This window comes from Salarias fasciatus, chromosome 9 (genome assembly GCF_902148845.1).
Source record: "Salarias fasciatus chromosome 9, fSalaFa1.1, whole genome shotgun sequence".
Taxonomy (NCBI): Eukaryota; Metazoa; Chordata; class Actinopteri; order Blenniiformes; family Blenniidae; genus Salarias; species Salarias fasciatus.
This window is the reverse complement of record NC_043753.1, coordinates 16,766,925-16,793,568: the sequence shown is the minus strand read 5'-3', so window position 1 is coordinate 16,793,568 and position 26,644 is coordinate 16,766,925. Positions and strand designations below refer to the sequence as shown.

Below are 26,644 nucleotides of genomic sequence, written 5' to 3'. Positions count from 1 at the left end.
TCTCCAATGTTCTTTTTGCTAATTCTTCAAGAGGCAGTCGGTCGAAATTATAGAGGGCTAAAAATAATGGCTCTATAAATAAGAGGTGCCCACGGAGAGTGATTGAGAGGTGAGGTCGCTAGGCAGCTGGGGAGGCTGGGTAAGCTGAATTCATTAGCAACTCTCCGCTTCCAAAGAGTAGCCCCCACAACTCTCCCACACAAACAAACTGTACTGCCTCCCTGCAAGCAACACGGTGAATGATGCAGCATTAGGGATCACTGTCTCCATCCCTGCAGCTCTCTGCAGCGTTGCAAATATTTCGCCCCATCAGTATCATCCATCAACCCTCATTACCACTATCTCAATTCCCTCAGAGCAGTCCACGCATTCTGAAAGCATTGTTCATCCAGTGGAAAAATGTGTGTGTGTGTGTGTGCATTTGCATTTGTGCATGTGTGAGGGAGCGTGCGGCAGAGGCACCCCTTGTCTGTTTTATTATTCATACTCATGTGTGGATCCTCTTTCAGCCCACAGACACCTGCCAGAGATACACACAGCACATACTGATGCTCCGGCTGTACTTTTCCTCCTCGTCTCTCTCCTTCTGCGCCGAGTAGCTACACAACTCTTTAAACAATAAACTCATCAATGGACTCCTTTGTCTTGCGTATTTGCATATCACAATCAGGCAAAACTCTGTGCGTCTGCCGCCGGAGCGTCTATCTGCACACACAGACACACAAGTGGCCACTTTTACTGCCCTGGTGCTCGTCTTAATGGCCCTCCGCCTGCTTCTCCATATTGACGTCATATCCATTAGGCCGTGCCTCTGGGCCTTTTTAGTGCAGGCTGGAGCGCAGGACTCATATGTAGCAGTCGTTCGCCCGGAGTCAATCTCCACCTGATAAACCTGCCGTATTGGCCGACCTGACAGATGCGGTTACAACAGCAATCTGTTCGGCCTCTCCACACGCCGTCAGGACCGTCCGTCCACGGCGAGGGGGAACCCACTGAGCTGTGGTGTCAGCCCAGAAAATGGTGTGTTAACAGTAGGCTCTCTCCGTGAGCTCGGGCCCTCACCTGTTTATTTTCTGCACACACACAGACTGATAAACACACACACACACACAGGCAACCATCAACACTCGTTAATAGTTGAGCTAAGAGAAGCCTGCCTGTATCTGGTGCCACAAAGAGTCGCCCCGACGGGCTAATGTGAAGAGATAATGTTTCACGTCTGATCAGCGTTGGAATCATAATTCAGCGGCTCCTCCGAGCCGCCGTCTCCCTTATTATGCTCCCGACAGCCACATCCTCAATTAGGCTCCCATGCACCCGGGGAGCTCGCCTTTTCACAGACCCTGAACGCAGCGCTGAAGTCTCATCAACACCCGACAACGTTACACGCCGCAACGGCCGACTCTTTTCCCCTTCATGAATTTAGAATGAGTGTGAAGTACACGGGCAACTTCAGCCGCAGCAAAACGGAGGAAGCTCACACTCAAGTGGCGACAACGCCGCTCCGCGCAGAGATGGCGGATGACAGCTCGGGGTCAAGTTGATTGGGCGCTGAGAGCCTCTGCTGGATGAGGCCTGGATGAATTCTGATACAAGAGCTTTTTCTTTTCTTTTTTTTTTTTCCCTCCAACAGAGAATAGAGGCATCTGAAATGTTAAATTGAAGCCTGGTTCTCGGACGCTCAGGAGACATAATCAATGGTCGGTGCGGCTGGCTGAACTTGCCGGGCTCCACTGTGACTTAGCGCCGCACATCTAAACCCCGCCGCCGACCGGAGCCCGGCTCGGTGTAATGAGAAATGAGACGGCGAGAGAGGGAAAAATCAACCGAAATGAAGAGAGAGAGAAAGAAAAGGGAAGAAGAGGAGCAGGCTGTTTAGAGAAATAAGAGTGACGGAGTGTTCTGGGAGCAGAGTTATAGCTCCGATCCATCACCGCATCATCTGGGTACATTCATACTGAATGTGTTTTGTAGACATAAAACAGTTCAGTGTATGAATCAGACAGAAGCATTTTGTTTGATAAATTGGGCCAATATGGAGAAAGTTACCTGATCCATTATCCAGTCACAGACAAAATGAAATACTGCAATTCATACAAGTTTTCATTTTTAGAAAATAAAAAAATGATCTCGGGAACTTATTGAAAAAAATGTTGTTTTTTTTTGTTTTAATTTCTTGGCTATTTGAAAAAATAATAACTCAACTGAATATACATATAAAAAATTGTGTTCTCGTCACCCCGGCGGTATTGTGTCTGTCTCCTTCAAGCTCGGGTCCTCTACCAGAGGCCTGGGAGCTTGAGGGTTCTGCGCAGGATCTTAGCTGTTCCTAGGATATATATATATATACGTATACGTATATATACGTATATATATATATATATATGTATGTATATATATATATATATATATATACATATATACATATATATGTATGTATATGTATGTATTCAAATTTCAGAAAGACTTGAGGTTAAATTATTTTTTCTTTATTCGCACTAGTGTTGGTGTCATTGAATACATCAAGTAATCTCCAAAACATGAGCCTAACAATGAATTTTTTGACAAAAAACAGCATGCAACAGCTTCACATTGGTGCATACTTTTCCAAACCATCCACAGCTTTAACTTATTTTAACATCCAGCACCAGAGAAACTAACTTCTGATCATTAGCTTTGAACTTACAGACAAAAAGACATCAATGTACCGACGGCTGCCCGTTTCCCGATAAAGTTTACAAATAAGATCATCCCTGTTTGAATTTCAAAGTCATCCCTTGGTGTAAATGTGTTTCCTAATTCACCCTCCACCTATATTTTGCTCTTTCCTCTTGCTATCAGCATGACTCGGACAAGATAAAGAAAAGTTTAGCGGTGACGGAAAAGTCGGGATTTCAGCTTTCCTCTCCCTGCCTCCCTCCTTGTTATTGTCTCCTTCTGTTATCAGACGGGGCAAAACCTTTGCAGGAGCCATTCATCTCAGGAGCGCTTTCAAACCGCTTCCATCTGATTAGCCTGACATCTCTTTATTATGGGGCGAAAGTTCTGGAGGAGATGTCGGTGACTTTCCTCCTTCCCTCAGTTTTGTGTGCATCATGATTTCACGCAGCAATTTGCCAGTTTTAACAGACATGAAGACCCACAGAGGGGATGAAAATAGGCTGAATCAGTCTTTTTTTTTTTTGAAAACTGTTACCGACATTGTAGTTATTAAAACAAACAGATGGATGTCAAAGGCACGGGGAGAGCGGATGGGGGCTGATAAGAGGTCAGTGGGGCATGAAGGAGAGTAAAGCGACATCAGAGACAAGCTTTTCCACTCGTCCATCTGTCCCCTCAAAACAAACAGGCCAGTCATTAGCCAGGCTCCAGCTGTTGTGTCTTAGCTTCCAAGTTTTCAGCGCTGCTCATTTACATGGCGCGCTCCGCGCGCACACACTGGCGGCGGCCCCGGACAACCACAGGAAGGCGAGGCCTCCTCTCCCTGCAACGCGAGCCGCCCTGGCGAATCCGCACGAAGCGTTTCGAGATGACATCATCTCTCAAGAGCGGGAACGGGAAGCGGCGTGTTCGCGAGCTGCTCGCTCGTCTCGTACTCCCTGTCAGCCGGTCTCGCTTCCAAGTACAATGCAAATTACTCCGCTGACTCAGAGTTGGCGTGGCTGTCATTTTAAAATGTTACTGTCAGCGAGCGAACATGCTCCCGGTAACAGCAAACACACCGACGTTCAGCAGATGATGTTCGCCGTGTTTCCCATTGCCGTCGACGCGTCAACTTTCGGGTAAAAGGGCGCCACGGAATTTAATCTCGAAATTCGAGGATGGAAGTAATGAATTATAACTACTCACATTACTAAAATTAGGAACTATTTTCATATATATTGTGTATTTTAAATACTTTGTGTACTTTGAGTATAGATATTTCACTTGTATACTGAATGAAAAGCCTGATACTTACAATAAAATTGTATATAATAATAAAGTCACCCTGAAAATTTCTTGAAATTGTTTTTTTTTTGGTTTTTTTTTAAACAATGGTGCTTTTACTTGTAATGGGAGACTAATTTCGGCGATATAATGGTGATTTAATAGTTGTGGCAGACGGGAAGCAGCTCTGAGAGAGAACAAGTGATATGGTTCAGACTGCTTCCTCTGTAATGCGTAGCGATTTCAGTGAACTGGAAATAAGAGCACCAAACTGAGCCAGAGTCACAGGAGACACAAAGCTTCCCTGCATCTGTGTGAAAAAAAGTGTACAATAAACACAACTGAAGGTCAGGTCACATCGCAGCAAGTGTTGGATTTCTGAAAATAGGCTGTGTTTAACACATATTCAGCAGATTTTACACTTTTTTTTATAATGTTACAAAAATTGTCAGTAAATCAGACACTCTATTCACAATTTGGAAAGCTTCTGCACGTCTTTAAAAATACTAAAACTCGTCCTTTTCTCCAGCCTCACCGTGTTTGTAGTTGTGTGAGTACAACCTTAATCCCAGAACCTCAGCGACCTGAGAGCAGCACTCTGAGAAGAATGGGATGCCGCGCTTCAGCAGACAATAAGTCGACTTGTAAACACCGTAAGTGCCATTGTGAAGCTGTAATTGAGGCTCAAGGGTGTTGAGTCAGTGATATGTCTTGTTGTGGGTATACCCACCACTGTTGTCAGCTTTGTTTCAATGAATTGCTTGAAATAAAAAAGCATTTTTCTTCTTCAATAAAAAAATAAAACAAAAACTTTTGCACTGTTTTTTCTTCTTCTGAATTTAAAGTAAAACAAAATGTTCACACAAGTAACTGTACTCCATCTTTACTTTAGTGAGTATAAGTACCTGTGAGTACTTCTGGCGGTTCTTCAGGTAGAAAACAACTGGTCTCAACAACGTTAATCCTGCTCTGAGATTTCGTTGCGCTGCTTTCATCTTTGAACAATATTTAGCGACTTCTCATTAACCGCTTGGTTAGCAGTGTTTGTGTTTGCGCTTGCATTTGCACTTCAATCAAAATATCTCCCGTAATATTTGCGTTTTAAATTATAATTCATTTTAGGCTTTTTTTTTTTTTTTTTTTTTCCCAGAAGGGTTTAATCTATTCCAAAGTTTGTTTTGCCTCCTGCTGAGTAAATCTAACATTAGCTGACAAGTGTGGGGATTTCTAGACTGGGAGGGAAAATGTCTGGGTCTGAAGAGAAAAGCACCGCAGAGGAGAAAATGAGAGCCACAGAGAAAATAATGGCCATTATGTAGTTTCACGGTTGGTCGTGTTCCAATATATCAATAATTACTATTGATTGTTCAATACGAGCGAAACAGTATTTTCATTACTGTATGCAGTTAAGTGTAAATAATCACTTTATTTTGTGGCAGCATGATGAAAACTCAAGTGTGAGCAATAATGTACCTTGAAATTGAGACTGAAACGGGGAGGAAGAGAGAGGCGCTGTTCGGAGGGAGAGGAGACGCCGGCTGTCTGGGCTTTAAAAACACATTCCGCCCGGCGAAGTCTGGTGTCTGAGCAGCGAGCTGACAGAAATCTGAAGGCTTCTTCTTTTTCATTACCTACTCCTTGTCTAGTTCGGGCTTTTAACCGTCTTTCTGAACATGCAGGACATGAATTTCATATTGGAGTCTGACAGACGGTTCACCCCTCTGCAGTGTGTGTGTGTGTGTGTGTGTGTGTGTGTGTGTGTGTGTGTGGTTTGAGATGGCAGAAAAGCAAAATAAACAACAATATCCTGAATAGATTGCCAAGAAGTTTTTGCCTTTGTGATAAAAAAGCCTGGTTTTCTCTTTCTCTTGAGTCCTGGTATCAGCTTTGTGATTACATGTTTCCCTCTCTCATGATCTGTTTTAGATTATTAAGTTACACCCAGAAGATGAACGACAGATTACATCACCTCACAATAAAGGGATGAAGATCAGCTGTGTGTATCTATTTGCAGAACATGAAACTCCGCCATTTGAAACCTGAGCAATGAGAACATTGGTCATTCAGTGGAAATCACACCCTGAATAGATAATGCAGACGGACGGCGAGAGACACCGATCCCCGTTTCATGCCTGTGAAAATGTAACTCGGCCCGATGCGCCTCGGAGGAAAAAAATGACGAAAAACAAGTCAACAACCAATGGCAGCAGGTCTTGGCCACAATCCCCACCGGACAATCCGATTAAAGTAAAAAAAGAAGAAGAAGAAGAAGAAAAAAAAATCAGCCGACTCTACTCCAGGATGTTCCTTGCTCTGTGTCAGCTGGGATTAGCCTCACTGAAATGACTTGGATCAAGTGAAAACAGAGAGTCCAAAATGGTGCAAATATAAAGCAGAATGCTTCAGAAATATTCCTAAGGTCTCATTCTTTTGATAAATTAGTGTATTAGTTAGTGCTTTATAGTTCTGCTTTGGGGTCTCTCAGTTTACATGTTCTTTCTCTTTGCATGTGGCTTTTTTTTCCCAAGGAAAACCTTGATCAAAACAATATGTATGAGCTCAGTTAGTAACTTCAGACGCCTATCAGTGTAAATGACACCTCAATTTGAATAAAGTGGGAGTAGACAGACGATTACAAGAATGATTTCTACTCAGTATAATCTGAAAATCGTTAGATGAGACAAGTGTTTCCTCCCTTTTTAAGGCACAAAGCTGATATACCATCACGTCTAGAGACGCATGTGTTTGTCTGCCCTCACCCACAGTCACCCGGGCCGGCGGCTCTTGTTGTGATCGAGTGTTGGAGAAGATGGAAAGATTCACTGTCATTGCGGCCTCAGCTTTTCCACTCCCAATGTCGGAGAGAGAGTCACTTCACACAACTCTCCTCCACAAAACCATTTCCCCGTCTCAATATAAGTGAATAGAAGGTTAAATTTGCTCCAGGTGACGAGATGTAATGTATTATTCACCAAAATGAAGTCTGTTGCTCGTCCGTTTCCTTCGTTCTGGGGGATATAGGAAGGAGGAGGATGGAAGGAGAGGTGAGAGTTGAGGACACCAAGCGAAGAAAATAGAGCTATTTTCTAAAACATGACGGCGCCAAAGGCTCGCCGTACTGAATGACTCCTCAGAGAGACACAGGAAACACAGTTAGAGAAATAGGCAGGCACATTATTCAAGATTTTCACATGTACACAAACAAAAAGCAAGCAGTTATAGTCGAAACGCGTACTTTAAGCCTTCAAAACAAAAAAAAAAAAAATAATACCAATCACAATATGCTTTCTAAACATTTTTTAACTGTATAATTATGTACTAATCTCAAAAGCCTGGAAACACATTTTTTTTAAATCACTTACTTCTATAAGCGATGGGTTTTTATATGGACACACTTAATTCCCTTTAATGCGGAAACACTGCTGTCTATTCCATTTGATACATTAATGTGTTTGCTTTATTATATTTTCTTTTAAAAAAAACTAATTAAAAACTAATTAATTTAAGTTTTATCAGGTCTTCGGTTTAAATTAGTTTGCCAGTGCAGTAATCTTTCTTGCTTATGTATTTTTGCGAAGCTATTTATTAATCCTTTGACTGCCTGAGTTTACCTTTAACCTTTTTACCCCGAGAGAATGTTGTAATCCTATTTTCCATAAACAGAACTTCCTGACTGTTTATGGCATCTAGCAAATGGAGAAAACTACCAGAAAAAAACAAAAAACAAAAAACACACACACACACAGAGCTCCATGCCCATGAAATGGCCATTACGTGTAATGACCATGATAATGATCATTTCATGAGCACAAAGCTCTGTTTTGTACACAACAACCGTCCCGTCACAGGCACGACTCCCCAGAGTGTCACACATTTGTCACATGAGCTTCTCATTACTGTCAAAAATGTGATACTAATATTGAACAACTGTCACATGTAGAAAGCTGAAGTTATCCTGGGCAGAAATACTCATTTACTGCACATTTCTGACATTTCAACAGCCATAAACTTGAAAAAGATCACAAATCCAGTAGCGTGTCTCCTCTATATGCTTCTTATTACCCGTGCTATCACTGAGACAATCTGTTTTGAAGCGCTGTGGTTCATGAAGGGTGCTTAACCACATGCGAAAGAAATGACCCCGGCTCCTGGAGTGTCTGTGGTGTTGAAGGAGGCCGCAACTTAACTGTCAGTCTGATGTAAACAAACAGCAGCACTGAATGTGCAGATTTTCTTGCTTTTCTTTGCAAGAAAAGCCTTTTTTTAATTGCCTCCCATGACGCTTAAAATATGGGATATTTTCCAACTTTGCATAAAGACTAATAAAGTTTTTACTTGACCAGATGCAGAAAAACAGACCTCTGAAAAGCATCAGCAACTGTGGCAGTAAAGACCTATCCTCTATTGGTTTGAATAGTTCAGATTATTGCTGGATTTATCACGAAGAAACAGATTTCACCCGAATAAATTTATGTATTTTCTTCTATTTTTCTATCCCTATGAGGAAAAGGGCAAAATGAGATCTGCAAGCAGTGTGAGTGGATATTTTCCAGACGTATTTGTTCTTTTTTCATGGATCATTAACAATAGCATAACAATAACATAAATCAGAAATTTCACGTGGCTGCAAAAGCAAAAAGTAAAATGCTGTAAAAGGGTTTTTTGCTTCACATCAGCATTGTGCAACGTTTCATCGGGTGTTTCAGTGACGGCACGTCTGGATGTAGAGCTGAACTGTTCCTTCTCGTCAGATATGAACTCTGACATGAAACATTATTTACTTTCTTTTTTTTTAACTTTGGCATTTCTCTGGAAACTTGGGTTTCCTGACACAGTCCGAAAGCATGGACATTGATATATATCTTTGGTTCATTGTTAGAGTCTACGCACACACACACGCACACACACACGCATGCACGCACGCACACACCTCACAATGGCTGTTCAAGTCAATTATACTCCTGTGATCTGGGCCACAGATTAGCCCTTAAATATATAAGTATCTAATTACTACCTCGCATCCTTCATGCCTCTTCTGGACCCCTTAATCTCCGTCGCCTGCTGGCTTCCAATGCCAGATAGCGAACAGACTTTAAAGAGAAAATTAGCAGTCGTGAAGTGTTCTCGTTATATAGCGACAGGATCGTACATGCATTTATGTGTACAGCCTGACAAGTTGCATTTTAATGTTATCTCCTCTGTAACATGGACCCAGGGACCCGTGGACCTGCTTCACCCCGTTCACCAGCTGTGCAAGTCACTAATGGAGGGCAGAGCTGATCCACACACACACACACACACACACACACACAGGGCTGAAGAGGACAACACAAACATGCAGAGAAAACATTTACAAAATGCTGGCGAGGGGAGCTAAACACATGTCGGACCGCAGTTCTGCTCCGGCTGCATTTTCAGGGATTAGAGAAAAACCTTAAATGGAGGAGACGGAGGCGGACAGATGGAGAGACGGGGTGAAAGGTTTGACTTGCATCACACCGGCTGGGTGAGTCGACAAGGTGCTATCGCTAACCTGATGTCCAGACGGCGCAGCGCGGGGCCAGCAGTCATACCCAGCACCCAGACGGTGAAGGCAACGACCAGCAGAGAAGTGGTGAAGATAGTTTTCCTCTTGTCTGTGGATGTGTCTCTTACAGCCAGACTAAAAGCCACAGCACCCCTCAAACCTGGGAAACACAAGACACATCTGTGAGCAAACAGCTGGATCGGCGCCATCGATCAAAGCCCCAGACACCCGTCTGCCGGGCAATTATAACTGTGTCCGCCGGGAACGGGTTGAATCCTGATTCTCGCTATCGCCGGACACTGGGCGACCAGAAAATACTCAGCAAATGAACTTCTGGATCGCCGTACAGTACTGGCACAGCGCTCCAAGCCAAAAACAATTCCCAGAGCAAATCCTTTACTGTCACGAGAAACAGATGGGGGAGGAGGCAGTGGGGGGGGTTCTGAAAAATAGCAAGACAAGGGCTTTTTACAAAGAAACCTTCTTACATAAGAGGCAAAGTGGGTCAGGCAGGCAGAGGAACATGCTGCTGCGGCAGCGCCTGACATCACCTCACATCGCAGCCGCCCCTTCTCCTCCATCATCCCACCGTTTAGGGTGTCAACCATTAGTCTCTGACACCCAAGTGCAATACGAACTCGCCCTCCATAAATACGCACTTTAAAAATAGAGAAGACTGCGTGTGACTTTATATTCAGAAATCTGCCCTCTGAGACTGAGACAGACGACAGTTTAAAAGCCTCAGGTAGGTGCTGCTGTTTCTGTACACCTGAATGACTTAATGCACACACCCTCAAAGAGGAATATCTTAGTGGATGAGGGGAAGCAAGTAGAATGCAGCTGCAAATGTCAATGAATCAACTTAAAAATGGCTACAATTAGAAAAAAAAACAACAAAAGAAAACAGTACCTGCAATCATCATGAAGTGTTGGCATGCGGCAGGTATCTTCCTCGTACGACCCAGGTTTAACAGGAAGGATAAGGGGTAGATGTTGCAAGCTCTTGAAATAAAGATGGAGATCTGGATGCGTGCAGAGCAGATTAAGGAAAAGGCTTACCGGTATATCTGAGATACGCTCACAGGCTGGAGTGCAATTATGAGTCAGCGCATTTAAATGGAAATGTGTGTTTTCTTGTTTTGAATCTTTGCAAATATAATAACATATTGGAAAAAAAAAAAGGCTTGATAAATCAGAGAAAGTCTTTCAGAAACACCGGATTATTTTTCGGCTTCATTTTAAAAGTGCATTTTCACTTCACCTAAGTTGCAGACACAGCTGATAAAAAAATTCCGCACCAGGGAGCATGAATTCTTTGTGAGGTCACGGCGTGAAGCGCTGCCCGTGAGGATTATCATAAATTTGCAAATACGCACGTGCGCACACACATGAAGAATGATCTCAGAATATTTTTTTTTTTTTTTTTTTCTGTTTAGGATGCAAACACAGCGGCGTGGCACCATGCCGAGGCATGGAGCCAATCAGCCTCCGCCAGCTGTCTCTGCCCTCCACACACACTTTGATGTTTCACATAGGATGGGATTGAATGCTAAGTGTCCTGGGCAGCAGTTAGGGAGAGGATATCTGTGCAATTATCAGGGACACCGCTGACATCCTGGACACACTTAACATCTTTTGACATACTCTTAAAGGCGGCTGCTGCCACTTCACATGACCCTGAGATCAGCATGCTGAAGAGGTCAGATGCGTTTTTTGCTGCACCGCAAACACCTTTGCATCAAGGCTACCTTCCTATAGAAGATCGTTATTTGCCAGTATGGCCAAATATGATGGTGACAATAATAAAGGGACCAATATATTTGGCCTGGGGACCTAAATCCTGACAGGGCTATTACTAAAACAGCCGTCGCTCACACCCTGCAGTCAATATTAGATCTCATGCACCCTATGGATTTTCAAAAGCAATATCCTGCGCCGAAAAGCAGTCATTTCTCTTTATCAAAGGCCTCTGAGCTATTTGAATGGAGGTAATTAAGCACTTTCATCTCTGCCTCATTTCCAATAAGGCCTATCTCCATTGTCACTGGCGAAGGCTGCAAGCTACTGCGATTAGAATCTACTGTGTAACCACAGAGCGATTAGCTGAGTTGAATCACGAGGGTTATTTCATTTTTATAGACACTTTCAGTCATCTACAAGAACACTCTGACCTCCATTTACCCCTATTTGTACATGTGGGTCAGCTTCTAGCAGGCCTAGTTAAACAGATTTTTTTGCTTTGTTATGGAAGTACAATTCAGGACAAAGTAGCACAGACCCGGCGCTCCAGTCAAACATTTTTGCACCAGCAGCACTTGCACATTGTACATAAGAGTATTGGAGAAAGAATCTGCTCCGTCGACTCTTTCGCTGGCCCCTCTGACCCAATGGTGGAAGATGGATTGTAATAATAATTGCTGGCCATCTGGGTAGTGGACTGTGAAAGAACAGCTCCTTGGAGTGCGTCCACTAGAGTCTCTCCTCCGGCACACACTGCGGCCACGCCAGCTCTGTGGAAAACAGGATTCCGCTAAGAATCGCCCGCAGTCTATTACTGCCCACTTGTTTTCCCTCCTGAAGCAAAGCTGACAGGTACGACAACAGAACTGATCATGACACATCTAGTATGTAGAACAGAATTAACATGGACCACAGCAAAGATAACGGCTTTTTCATCACCTAATGCTGAGTTTTGGTCGCAGCTAGGGCAGGAATGTTGTGTGATTGATTTCTGTCCGTATGATTTCTCAGTGTGAGTCACAAATACTTCAGAAATTGTCTGAAATACTGATATTTACCAACAATGCTGCAACAACCTGCATTATTGTTTCTGCAGCTGATCTACAAACGATGCACGCAAATATGGTATCACACTATTTTCTGCTGTAAATACACATTCAAATTAAAAGTATTAATGATTAATTCTTGCTTTCTTTTAGCAAATTTGAGAAGCCAAGCCACAACTACTTATTTTCTCTTCTTATGTTTGATCAGTCAGTGTAAATGAAATACATATAAAGCAATTGAAACTGGCTTTCTGTAGAATAAAAGTCAACATGCATGGATATATGCTGCAATTTGTCAATTTTAAACGCATTTTTGGGCTGATTGGCCCTTTAACAAGGCAGGAATGTGGAAACAAATAACAGGAACCACCTTCACTGGAGTTTCATGAACTAATACGATTTAATATACAACAGGGAAATAGCTCCTAATCCACTCCAAATTAAAGAACTCTGAGCTTATTTCAAACTGCAAACATGTTTCATTCCACTGAGCTTTGCCTGAGAATGAAAAATGAGCAGCAGCAACAATAATTAAAGAGCTATTTAAATTTCTGTTTCATGGGTGATCCGCAGAGCAGTTCAGCAGCTTGTGAGTGTTCGGAGGCGACGAGCACGGAAGAGCAGCTCAATGGAGTCTGCAGAGCTCTCCAGACCAAACCAATTAAAGTGCCATGCTGCTTCTTCGAGGGCTGAGCAGATCACTGAGCTGCGGAAAAACAGCAACGTATAAAACATGAAAATCACTCTGATCTGATACCCGGCAGGTGACCGAGCAGATTAGGAATACATCAACAGGTGAAGGGGACAGAACAAATCTGAAAAGAGATTCTGAGTGGGATCCAGCGGCTGCACAGCAGGGGGGAGGTGAAGATGATCCATCGAGCGGCAGAAAAGGATACAAATGCCCCAAAAATGAAGAGCGCTTTGAAGGCATGGTGAGGAAACGTCAACAATACGTATCCCATGTAGCCGAAGATGAAAATCTCCCCCAGGAAGTTGAAGACTTCAAAGAGCTGCAAATGATAAAAGGGATTGAGCGGATCATGAGGGAGAAGGTCATCGGAGATATGGGTGTGGTACAGGCTGCATGTGTGTCTTCCTCTATTGTTGTGGGAGCATAAATCTGTTTACACAGTCACACTGAGCATCCACCCATGCGAATTCCCATGCGATAAATCCTCACGTTTGAGGAGAAAGGCGGGATTTTAAGGTCGTGTTAAGGTGAGAACGTGGGTCAGAATTAGGAAAGTTGGTTGTTATGAGACTGAGAAAAGTGGATGAAATTACCTTTGAGCACAAACAAGTGTTTATTAGAAAAAAGGGGGAGCGCGGGGGTGCAAGAGCCACCTTGAGATCATGGATGAAATGGGCAAATAGGCTTAGATTTGTACAAACACAATAAATCCTCTGATGAGGTTATTGCCTTTGAGGAGGCAAATGCAAATATCCACGGCTCGAGGGCATACAGTGGATGGATTAAACAGCGGGCCTGCTGCCTTTTCTGTCATGTAAAACCATTTCACTACAAAGATGGAGATCAGTGATGGTTCCAGGTAGATAAATGATCAGTCTTGTCACATTTCGGGCCAGTCTGAAGGAAGGTAGCTAGAAATAGCCTCCGAGTACCTTTAATGAGGCACTTCTCCATTTGAATTATTAATATTAATAAATATTAATTAGGGTCCATGTGTTGTAATGGGAGTAATTTAGGGCAGATACTGTGAGTTCATTAAAGTTTTCCTAATTGCTTTTTTTTATCCTAGTGAAACTAGCATTGCTTTCCTCTCCAGTACAAAGCCATCTAATTGAATATGTGTACATTTTCCCTCGAGAGCATTATATCACGAGGACACGAGATGCAAGAGAGAAAAATATTTGTCCCGGTAGCTATTCAACTAGTGTCTCCATACTCTAAATCTCATTTTTCCTCTGAGCTGCAGCAGCATGTATAAATCATGGAAATATCGAAAGAGGCGCAGTCTGCAGAGTAAAAATACCATGCGACACACATACAATGACTACAGAGCAGGCTGCCGCTTTATGGGCAAAGGTTTTAACAGCGCCGCCTTTTAAAAGGTTTTTCTCTGACAAACTGTTAGCCGCATTACGGCGCGGATAATGAATAATAAATGTATAGACGGACATGTGTGTTCCTCTGATTTATTTGCTCTTCTGTGAAGCTCACCGGCGCGGTGTGACAGTGGAATGGCCTCCGTCTGCGCTCAGCCTCTTAAGCAGATAGCTGGAGACCGCTCTCCCACACAGACACCCGCCAGACGAGCCGGGAATTAATGGCAATTAATGACTGCTCGCATGCACGAGACAGCTACTGGTGTCGGACGGAGGAACGAGTAGACTGATAAACTAAGTGGCAATGATATCCCATTAATCAAAACTACTCCAATTTGTCTTTTTGCTTTTGGGCAACAAAAATTGTGAATACTTGATAAAACGTTAAACTTTCGAAAGAAAGACAAAGGGAAGTTAAACATTTGTAGACAGTTATTTTTCAGTATCTTAGACCAACCTGCATGATCCGAGTCCTGCCCTCAGAGGACAAATTGACAGCTGTGTACCTTGATTGACTCAAGGCACAAAACAGTACTGCCACAATGCCTGAAACAGAAAAACACAACAAACAAATAAATAAATAAAGCGCGAAAAATCAGAAAGAAAAAAAGAAACAGTCAGTGAAAGCATCTATAATCTTATTGTGAACGCAAATGTCAATATTTTGTAGACAAATTCAGGGATGAGTATTCTGTACGCAGCAGGGAGTTAACAACATGCTGTCTGTAATTAGTACAAACTAGGCAAAATCCCATACAGGCGTATGTATATATTATGCAGGCGGGTTGTGAGGATGTTTTTGTGTTGCAGGTTGATACTCAAATGAAATCAAATTTAAATTAAATTGAAAAGAATCCTGTAGGAGGTTCCACCAATCTAGAGAAAAAATGATTGATGAAAAGAGCTTTTGTTAGTCTGCAAGGTTCAGACCAGGATTTTGTTACCCAGTTTGGAGAAGAAAAAAAAAGCTAAATAAAAAACAACCTAATTCAGGAGAATCAGAGTCACACATTCGGGCCGAGTTGCCAAATAACTGACATTATTTGCTTAAGTAGCAGTGAGGAAGTAGCCCACATGTTTTGAAATCTACTCAAGTACAAGTGACTTTTTTACTCTGTTGGTGCACAATGCTCCTGGGGTGGGAAACTAAAGAATTGTGTAAATGAATGCATTCAATTTAAAACTTAAGTTACTTAAAAATAAGTAGTTCCTGTAAAGATTAGAATGTACAGATCTTGGTCAAAATGTGGCGACCAACCCAACCCAGGCATCCTCAAGTTTTATGTTGAAACCTTTACTTGGATTTCTCTTTTTCCCCCCTGAGCGACCTCCCAGCTCTGGAAATGATAAATACCACAGAGTGACATAATCACAACAGAATGTGCCAGATGTGGGGGAGCCGATATTAGCAAAAGGGAAACAAATGACAACTGAAGTAGAGAGGAGGGGGGGGAAAAAAATCCAGAGGAAAACAAGAGCTGCTCCACAGAGAGGAGGAGCAGGGTGGAGCGAGTGATTAGGGCTGCTGCAGAGGAGGTGAACTGGACCAGAGAGCTGGAATTTGAAGCACACAGCTTGAAAGGTGGGTCGCTGTCTCGCAGGACGGGTCTGCTCTGTTGCAGGAATTTAATTTCACATTTCTTTCCCTCCCCCTCAAGACAGAATCACAAAAGATGGGGGAGGAAAATGTGAAATAACTATGATGGGTAGCAATAGTTAGATGATAGAGCTGGGTGTAATACAAAGGAGAAACTGCCTCAGGAAGATATAGCACATGGTTCAGGATGCTGAATGAAGCCAGTCCGTTACTCTTTCTTCACTGTCCGCCTTCAAACCCGCATCCTGAACTATACCTGCACCGTGTTCGTTCCAGTAATCTCTGTTCGCAATGTCCTTTACAGCAATGTTGAGCAAAAAAAAAAATCTAATGGGGCATGCCAGGAAAGGCAGATCTCATTTTGAATCCATTTCGTCCAGAGCAACAACATTCTTCTTGGTTTACATAAGGCCGACAGAGATAACTCATCCCTCGCCGTCGACACAAAGCCTCCGCCACACAGAGGAGCCGGCAACACAGACGCATCTGCCCAAGATTGATGATAACCGGGCCTCCTACTCGGCTGACGGTCATTAGGCAAACCCTCTGTAAACTTCAGCGATTAACAAAGACAGAAGCAGACTTAATTACCGAAGAACACCAGCGAGGATTCCCATCATGCATTGAGGTTACTCTGTATGAGGCCGCTGCCTCAATCTGGTTTGGACGACTAAAATCCTCTGAAAAGAGCGATACTCTTCAGGGTTAGTTTTGCATCATTTAATTTCTGTACTAAGACTATTAAAAGGTCACAAAACCGCCTCTTACCGTCAGCAATAAAGTGGGGCTTACAAAGCTGCGAGCTGCAAAATGACTGAAAAGAAGCTAATGTGAGCAGTAATGAACCTCCTGGATAAATACCTCATGCTCCGCACGACAATAACTGCTCAACGTTTTGCTGGAACTCCCGACTCTGGGCAGCATTCAGAACGGTGTACTTCACAGACGGGGGCGACTTATAATGCAGGAAGGTCAGGCCATTTTCACAAAAAACCATCATCTCTTCTTCCGCAGGCCGCAGGGAGTACTGCCAACTAAAAGGGGAGTGCTGCACAACATCGGCAGGATGAGAGGAGTCCCCGTGACACAACCATGGCAGGAGGACGACAACACAAATGCACAACCTCACTTCAAAACTTCATCACAAATACTCAAAGAAGAGACGGATGAGGACAACGGCAATGAGACGAGACAACTGTTTCCCAGATAGAAAACACACTGTACACACATCCTGAGTAAGAGTGAAACTGTAAAGTGAAAAATCTTACATAACACAAATGGAAGCGTCTCATACAACATCCAAGGACTGAATGGCGAAGAAGGTCATGTTTTGATCTATTTTTATGTGAAAGCCCAGCATTATTTCCCGTGTTCGCGCTCCAGGAAACTTGCACACGCATCGATTGGAGGAGCGTTGCTTTGCTGTGATAGTTGGATGTTGTCTGTGTTGCCACCTCGGAAGTGCAGCGGTGACAAAGGGAGAAGGGCAGCATTTTGAAATGATTCATAGCGGACGTGCCCGGAATGGTGCAGGTAACCGCAGCTGCAACTTATCTGCACATTATCGGCCTGCGATGACGTTAAGGATATCTGCAGGGTGGGGTATTTGCATGCGTATGTAGCCCTGTCCAATTAGACACATGCATAAAAGACATTTAAAAGGCATAAAAAGACAATCAGATTTCATAAATGTTTAAAAAATGAATCATTTCTGTATGTAAATAAGTTAAAAGAGCCACAAAGTTCATTCAGTTAAAAAACATAGAATTCATTTGAAATGTATTTACAGTGTAAAATGTATAAAGTTCATTTATGTGTGAAATTGAAAGAGATAAATAAGTTTGGTTTCATTGTTTCCTTAAAAGATGTGCACACTATCTTGATTTTGTTTCAGTTGTCACTCATGGTGTTTTTTTGTTGTCACTGGTTTGGTTGTGACTTAATAGCCAATCAGAGATCTTCTTTTGCGTAAGGGGCGGGACAAGTGGCGCACGGTGCTGTAACAGGAAGAAAAATAGATCTCTCTCATGTCAGCCGTGATCGGCCAGGAAACATCGTGATTTGTGGAGAACATTCAAGTTATATGGAAGATTGACTACCAGTTGATCCAGAGTGTGACTGTTGTGATCTGCATCAGGTAACAGATATGTGTATTTCTGTGCTATAACTTGTGGTTGCAGTGCTAAAGGAAATCATGTGTCTGGTGCTACATAGCGACTAGCTGTTAGCTTTGGCATTTCAATGAGCCTCAATATGCTCAGTTTAAGCCTTGTATGAGCACATACTTATAATAAGTGTGAGTTGAACTAAGTGAAATATTCTTGCATCAGATGTGGACTGAGAGAGAGCCGGTTGGAGCGTCGACCAGAGGCCCGGCGGAGTTTCTGCTGTTTCTTCAGTGTTATCTTCAGTTTCGTTTCTTCAATGATATCTTCAGCTTCGTTTCTTCAGTGATCTGAGTTTGTTTCATCTCATCATCATCATCTTCACAAAAGACCATCTACTCCTCTGTGCCCTTGTGACTGCTACCACTCGTTTCCCCATTCATCCTATTAACCCCTTGGATCCGTGAGTACTCAAAAGAATTACTAAAAGTGCACATTTTATTTTCTGTTGCTCAATTTGGAGTGAAGCGGCCCCACGGTTTCTGGCCTCACCGCTCCCCAGCTTCGAATCAGGCCTGCAACGTGGTTATTTGCAAAATGAATGTTTGAGGAGTGTGTGAGTGTGGGCCCACAAATTTGATTTATGTTGGTTGTTGTTGTGATATAAATATATCTGGGATTTTGTAAATAATATCTAAAAAGGTAGTAAAAAGAGGTTTTCATGAAAAAGGGTTAATTCATAAGAAAAAAGGTTTGAAAGAAAATTCATAAAAAGGACTGATATTTAGTTTTTGTCTCTGTATATATTTTATATTTTGTTAAAACGCATTTTCATTTAGAATTTCATTATTTTATTTCATCGATACAAAATAAACCCTGTTTGGAGGATTATTGTCTTAAAAGTTCAGTTGTTGTGTCCCTTATTTGTGTTAGCTAATTTTACTAGTTCATACCGAACTCAGGCCCCATCCCACAGTTACGTGAGATCCGGGTTACATAATGGAGGCACCGCTGGGATCAAATTAAACAAAAATTCAGAATAAGAAGATAAAATAAATAAGAATCATCTGGACACAACAACTTTTAAGAGCAATAATTGTATTTTCTAACAGTAATAAGTACTAAACAGTCCCAAAATTAATGGAAAAGAAAAAAAAAGGATTTCAAAATGAGCAGTCCCTCACAACTTGATCTGATTAACTGGTGCAGAGGAGAGTCAGTAGATGTAAAACATGCCCTCCTACTTTATGGAGTACCTGAAAGTATATCAACAGCCGAGATTGAAGAAACAGCAGAGACTATCAAAGTCTTAGGCAGAGTGGTGGTTAGGGGAAAAATGTTTCACCCTCAACAACAGTCCTTAATGGTATTGTGTGAGTGCCATGAGCCAATAGACCCCACAAGAATACCCCCAGAAGTGATGCCCATAAGTGGTGGAAGTGCCTGGAAATCAGTGTACTATACAGAGCCCCAACCTGAACAGTTTGAAGAAAAGTTACTCATTTTTCTAAAAAATGAAGGAAAAACCTTGGAGGATCTCCAAAGTGCACGTAGCTCTCAAGCAACAGAAGACAGCAACACTGAGGCTATCATCCATGCAGTTGGAGAAATAATGGGCAAAACAAACAGACAAACAGACAGCCATGCCTACAGAAGATTACGAACTTTCTCCGGAGTCAGTCCCACACCCACGGGAGAGGAGTCCCTCCACGTCTGGCTGGAGCAAGCAACGCTTCTAGTTGATGAAGGTGAGTGCTCTGACAAAGAGAAACGGCGACGGATCTTGGAAAGTTTAAAAGGGCCCGCCTTGGAGATCGTTCAAGCTGTTCGTATGACTGAACCAGATGCTCGCCCCCATGACTACATAGAGGCCATAGAGAGCATTTTTGGTACTGTAGAGTCTGGAGAAGAACTCTATTTGTCCTTCAGATCTCTTCATCAGCAGCCTGGTGAAAGCTTATCTGATTTTCTGAGAAGATTAGAGAGGTCTCTTGTTAAAGTTGTGCAAGCAGGTGGTTTACCTGTTAGTTCTGCTAACAAAGCCAGAATAGAGCAACTTATTAAAGGTTCAACCTCTGAGCTAATGTTGCTTCAGTTGAAAATTAGGGAGCGGAAAGACAACCCCCCAACTTTTTTGAACTTGCTGAGAGAAGTGATTGAGGAAGAGAGTCGTCAGTCTGCCAAACAAAGCCAAACAGCACCTGTACGTCGTCAACACGTACGCACAATACAGGCTGAGAAGGAGAAAGAGCCTGATTCAACCTCCAGGAGTGAACTTGAGGCTCAAATTCAAGAATTGAGAGCGCAGCTGGAGAAGAAAAACAGCTCACCATCTCAGATGCCATTCGATGGTTCTGTCAGTGGACCAAAAGAGAAGAAAAACAAAAAAATCAAAGGAGAGTCACAGAATGAACTGGAGTCCCTCAGAAAACAAGTTCAAGATCTGCAAAATAAAATGAGCGTAATGGCAGTGAACTACGCATCAGCTACTCAGAGAGAAAATATGACACACCCCAGTAAACACAGACCAGCCCAAATCCACAAACCTGCTCCATTCAAAGCTTCATCATCAAGAGGTTCTGATGAGTATTTTTGTTACAAGTGTGGAGAAAATGGTCATATTGCTACGAGATGCACTGGAGCTGAAAACCCACAGAAAGTCATAAGAAAGCTCATTCGTGTAGTACGAGGAGCACCAGATCCCACTACAGAAAACTCAAAATCTGCCACAGATGAGTCGTGTGTCGCGAATGTCAACAAAATCGAAGTCCCTGGAAAAGATGCAAACTTACCTGAGGGTCTTGTAGGTCCATCATTCATTCATACCATCAAGGTGAACGATGTGCCTTGCAATGCTCTCATTGACAGTGGATCTAATGTGACTATCATCTTTGAAAGCTGGTATAATGACCATTTGGCAGATGTTCCCATCAAACCCCTCTCAAACCTCGGCCTCTGGGGTCTTGCTGACACAGATTATCCATACAGAGGTTATGTTGTAGTGGAGATGGAGTTTGCAAAAGAGATCACTGGTGTATCTGGACAAGTCGAGGTGCTTGCATTGATCTGCCCTGAGCCAAAAAACCATCAACAGGCCCCTGTATTGGTCGGCACAAACACGTCTCTGTTTAGTCGCATGTGGGAACTGGTGAAGACGGAAAATGACAAGGACATTGTCCACTCAATGAGAATTCAGTCAGTCTATACTCCAGTCAATGCTCCGACACAGCCGAAAAAAGAGGAAATCTTGGGACAAATAAAATGGAATGGGCCTGGCCCACTTTCTGTTGCTCCAGGAGCAAAATACTATGCTACATGCAAAGTAGACAGACAGACTGCCCCCTCTAAAGATTTTGTACTGATCGATGCACCCACTGCTCAGTCATTACCAGCTGGCGTACTGGTACAGCCAGGTGTGCTCCCAAATGCTGCTATCGATAGCAACAGTTTCACTGTGCTCATTCAGAATGAGTCCAAAAAAGCAACCTCTATACCAGTGGGAACGGTCATTGCTGAAATGTATGCTGTGGACACAGTCACCCCTGTCCAACCATCTGAGTCAACAGCTGAAGCTATCGACCCAGAGCTCTTCAACTTTGGAGATTCCCCGATCTCCGAGGAGTGGAAGAACCGGCTTCGGCAGAAGATGGCTGGAAGGAGGAAAGTTTTTTCATTGCATGAATGGGATGTTGGCTTGGCCACAGGTGTAGAACACCACATCCGTCTACATGACACCCGACCTTTCAGGGAGAGGTCAAGGAGAATCGCTCCTGCAGATATTGATGATGTGAGACGACACATACAACAACTGTTGGCGGCTGGGATTATAACAGAGTCCCGTAGTCCCTACGCCTCACCAATTGTTGTTGTGAGAAAGAAAAATGGAAACATAAGAATCTGTATCGATTACAGAACACTTAATAACCGCACCGTACCAGACCAGTACACAATGCCACGCATTGATGACGCTTTGGATTCGTTGTCAGGCAGCAAATGGTTCTCTGTATTAGATCTACGTAGTGGCTACTACCAGATTGCAATGACTGAGGAAGATAAAGAAAAAACGGCATTTATTTGCCCCCTCGGTTTCTATCAGTTTGAACGCATGCCACAAGGAATCACAGGAGCGCCTGCAACATTTCAGCGTCTAATGGAGAAGGCAGTTGGTGACATGCATCTTCTGGAAGCATTGGTATATCTGGATGATATCATTGTTTTTGGAAAAACTCTGGAAGAGCATGAACAGAGGCTGCTCAAAGTTTTGGACAGACTGGAGGAGATTGGATTAAAAGTTTCCATTGACAAATGTCAGTTTTGTCAACCTCAGGTCAAATACGTGGGTCACATTGTTTCTGCAAATGGGATAGCTACTGATCAGGAGAAGGTGGAAGTGGTGAAAGACTGGAAAGTTCCCACTCACCTAAAACCTCTAAAGTCGTTTCTGGGCTTTTGCTCTTACTATAGGAGGTTTATTGCAAATTACTCCGCTATCATTCGCCCCCTCTCTGAACTTACCAAAGGGTATGCTCCCCTGTGGCAGGACCCTAAGGCCAGAAAGAAAACAGATTCAAGTAAGGTCTACTTCAAAACATCAGAGCCTTTTGGAGAGCGGTGGACTCAGACCTGTCAAGATGCATTTGAGAAAATCCGTGACTGCCTGATCAACGCCCCAGTTTTAGCCTTCGCTGACCCCACAAAAACTTACATTTTGCATGTGGATGCCAGTATGAACGGATTAGGTGCAGTCCTGAACCAAGAATACCCCGAAGGCCTTCGACCTGTTGCTTTCGCAAGTCGCAAACTAAAAGACTCAGAACAAAACTACCCAGTCCATCAATTGGAGTTTCTGGCATTAAAATGGGCTGTTGTGGACAAATTCCATGACTACTTATATGGTGCAAAATTCATTGTCAGGACTGATAATAACCCATTAACGTATGTGTTGACTTCAGCCAAGCTCAGTGCAGTTGGTCATCGCTGGCTTGCTGCTCTGGCCACATATGATTTCACCATTCAGTACCGGCCTGGGCGACACAACATCGACGCTGATTTATTGTCCCGTCAGTACGCCCCAGGAGATGAAAAAGATTGGGTGAGCATTCAACCTGCTGGGGTTAAAGCTCTCTGCAAACGGGCCACTGTATGTGAAGAAGCAGAGGCACCAGACCGGTTGGTGGATCAGCTTGGAGCTCCTGGCATGGTGGTGCCTGATGCTTTTGCGTTCCCAGTGAATCTCAGCATGAGCGCACTTGACCAGTTGAGCCCAAAAGAAATTCAGACATCACAAGATTTGGATCCCATAATTGGACCAGTCAAGAAAGCAGTTGAAACCAAACAGAAACTGAATCACTCGAAAAGTGATCCGCCAGAGATTCTTTTGCTCCTCCGTGAAAGCAGCAAACTGGAATCTAAGGATGGAGTACTTTATAGATTGAAAGAAAAACCATGTGGAAAACAAATAAAACAGCTTGTCTTGCCATCAAGATATCGGCCCATGGTTTTAAGATCGCTGCATGATGACTGTGGACACATGGGTGTCGAGCGAACCAGAGAATTGGTCAATGATCGATTTTATTGGCCACGCATGGCAGCTGAGGTTGAGGAGTACATTAGAACATGTGGGAGGTGCATAACCAGGAAGACGCTCCCTCAGCGTGCCGCGCCGCTGAATCAGATCACCAGTAATGGTCCTTTGGATCTTGTCTGTATTGATTTTTTACAGATTGAGCCAGATTCCAAAGGTGTTGCTAATGTGTTGATAGTGACAGATCACTACACACGTTACGCACAGGCGTTTCCTACCAAAGATCAAAAGGCCATCACTGTTGCAAAAGTATTGTGGGAGAAATATTTTGTGCATTACGGCCTGCCGGCTAGGATACACTCAGACCAAGGCAGAGATTTTGAAAGTCGACTAGTGAAAGAGTTGTTATCCATGTTGGGAATCCGGAAATCACGAACATCCCCTTACCATCCACAGGGCGATGCGCAACCAGAAAGATTCAATCGCACTCTCCTAGCGATGATTGGCACTTTGGATACTGTAAAAAAGCAATGCTGGAGCCAGCATATCAGTCATCTTGTACATGCTTATAACAGTACTAAAAATGATGCCACTGGATTTTCGCCATACTTACTCATGTTTGGCCGAGAAGCAAGACTGCCCATAGACATCTGTTTTGGGATCTCACCGGATGGTGAAAGTGAATCTTCTCATCAACAGTACATCGTTAAGATGAGAAAAGATCTCCAGAAAGCCTACGAGCTGGCCTCGGAAGCAGCTACAAAGAGTCACCTAAAAAACAAAGCTCGTCATGATCAGCGAGTGAGAGATCAGCCATTGGACAAAGGGGACAGAATTCTCATCCGGAATGTTGGGATAAAAGGCAAACATAAGCTCCAAAATCGATGGAAGTCAACTCCATATGTCGTTGTGGAAAAGCTACCCAACCTACCGGTATACAGAGTTAAACCAGAATATGGTTCCGGCTCGACCAAAACCTTGCATCGAGATCATCTGTTGCCAATCGGTTATCTGGTCAGGATGTCAGATCCTCCTGATGAAGAAGAACCCGTCCGGAGACCTGTCACCAGATCACTTCGTAACCGACAAAACCAAAGAACAACTCAGCCTACTCAAACAGAGGATGATACTGCATCATCAGATTCTGAGCTGGAAACCGCTCATGTTCCTTGGGAATTTGATGCGGATGAAGTCAGGAGACAATTGAATAAACAAAATCCGGACCCTGAAGAAAATGAGAGCAGTAAAAGCTCAGAGGAGGATGGAAGTTCTCAAGAGGAGAACCCAGACATGCCGGAAAATCAACCTACTGAAGAAAGTGAGAATGAAGAATCTTCTGAAAGCTCTACACCTTCTGAAGTGGATTCTGAAGTTCAAGAAACAAATGCCTCTGCAGAAGAACAAGATTCAGAAGGGGGAGCAACATCACCCTCTTCAAGCAGAGCCAGAAATGACAAATCACATGAAAGTTCAAGACGAAAACATAAACGGAGTTCCCCTGTTCGAAAATCTCACAGAAAATCAAAACCGCCCATGCGATTTACTTATGACAAACCTGGTTATCCATCCAGTGAACCAGTTACTATTATGCATCATGGCATGGTTATTCAACTAAAGTTAAACCCTCAAGACCAACCCTATAAGACACCTAGACAGAAACATAAAACATCCGTGAAAATCTCAGAACATGAGACAAAGAAACATGTTTCTAAGACAAAGAAAAAGGAAAAGGTGTGATGAGGACATCTACACGGTTAGAAGGGGGAGGGTGTAGCCCTGTCCAATTAGACACATGCATAAAAGACATTTAAAAGGCATAAAAAGACAATCAGATTTCATAAATGTTTAAAAAATGAATCATTTCTGTATGTAAATAAGTTAAAAGAGCCACAAAGTTCATTCAGTTAAAAAACATAGAATTCATTTGAAATGTATTTACAGTGTAAAATGTATAAAGTTCATTTATGTGTGAAATTGAAAGAGATAAATAAGTTTGGTTTCATTGTTTCCTTAAAAGATGTGCACACTATCTTGATTTTGTTTCAGTTGTCACTCATGGTGTTTTTTTGTTGTCACTGGTTTGGTTGTGACTTAATAGCCAATCAGAGATCTTCTTTTGCGTAAGGGGCGGGACAAGTGGCGCACGGTGCTGTAACAGGAAGAAAAATAGATCTCTCTCATGTCAGCCGTGATCGGCCAGGAAACATCGTGATTTGTGGAGAACATTCAAGTTATATGGAAGATTGACTACCAGTTGATCCAGAGTGTGACTGTTGTGATCTGCATCAGGTAACAGATATGTGTATTTCTGTGCTATAACTTGTGGTTGCAGTGCTAAAGGAAATCATGTGTCTGGTGCTACATAGCGACTAGCTGTTAGCTTTGGCATTTCAATGAGCCTCAATATGCTCAGTTTAAGCCTTGTATGAGCACATACTTATAATAAGTGTGAGTTGAACTAAGTGAAATATTCTTGCATCAGATGTGGACTGAGAGAGAGCCGGTTGGAGCGTCGACCAGAGGCCCGGCGGAGTTTCTGCTGTTTCTTCAGTGTTATCTTCAGTTTCGTTTCTTCAATGATATCTTCAGCTTCGTTTCTTCAGTGATCTGAGTTTGTTTCATCTCATCATCATCATCTTCACAAAAGACCATCTACTCCTCTGTGCCCTTGTGACTGCTACCACTCGTTTCCCCATTCATCCTATTAACCCCTTGGATCCGTGAGTACTCAAAAGAATTACTAAAAGTGCACATTTTATTTTCTGTTGCTCAATTTGGAGTGAAGCGGCCCCACGGTTTCTGGCCTCACCGCTCCCCAGCTTCGAATCAGGCCTGCAACGTGGTTATTTGCAAAATGAATGTTTGAGGAGTGTGTGAGTGTGGGCCCACAAATTTGATTTATGTTGGTTGTTGTTGTGATATAAATATATCTGGGATTTTGTAAATAATATCTAAAAAGGTAGTAAAAAGAGGTTTTCATGAAAAAGGGTTAATTCATAAGAAAAAAGGTTTGAAAGAAAATTCATAAAAAGGACTGATATTTAGTTTTTGTCTCTGTATATATTTTATATTTTGTTAAAACGCATTTTCATTTAGAATTTCATTATT

General features: G+C 42.9%; 1 protein-coding gene and 1 long non-coding RNA gene across 3 annotated transcripts in view; one reads left to right on the top strand and one right to left on the bottom strand.

Moving 5' to 3' along the window:
• The window catches only part of LOC115394383 (sodium/hydrogen exchanger 9-like), a 72,339-nt gene that overhangs the window by 20,001 nt on the left and 25,694 nt on the right, over positions 1–26,644 (bottom strand). For both annotated transcript variants that reach the window (XM_030099687.1, XM_030099688.1), the window contains exons 9-12: positions 14,768–14,856; positions 13,140–13,253; positions 10,365–10,476; positions 9,461–9,614 (exon numbers count right to left, since the gene is read on the bottom strand). In XM_030099687.1, coding sequence (XP_029955547.1) covers positions 9,461–9,614; positions 10,365–10,476; positions 13,140–13,253; positions 14,768–14,856 — 469 coding nt within the window. The remainder of the gene's footprint in view (positions 1–9,460; positions 9,615–10,364; positions 10,477–13,139; positions 13,254–14,767; positions 14,857–26,644) is intronic.
• LOC115394384 (uncharacterized) lies at positions 17,530–18,374 on the top strand. The gene is made up of 2 exons (XR_003932072.1): positions 17,530–18,044; positions 18,238–18,374. It is a non-coding gene; the product is annotated as an uncharacterized LOC115394384 (long non-coding RNA).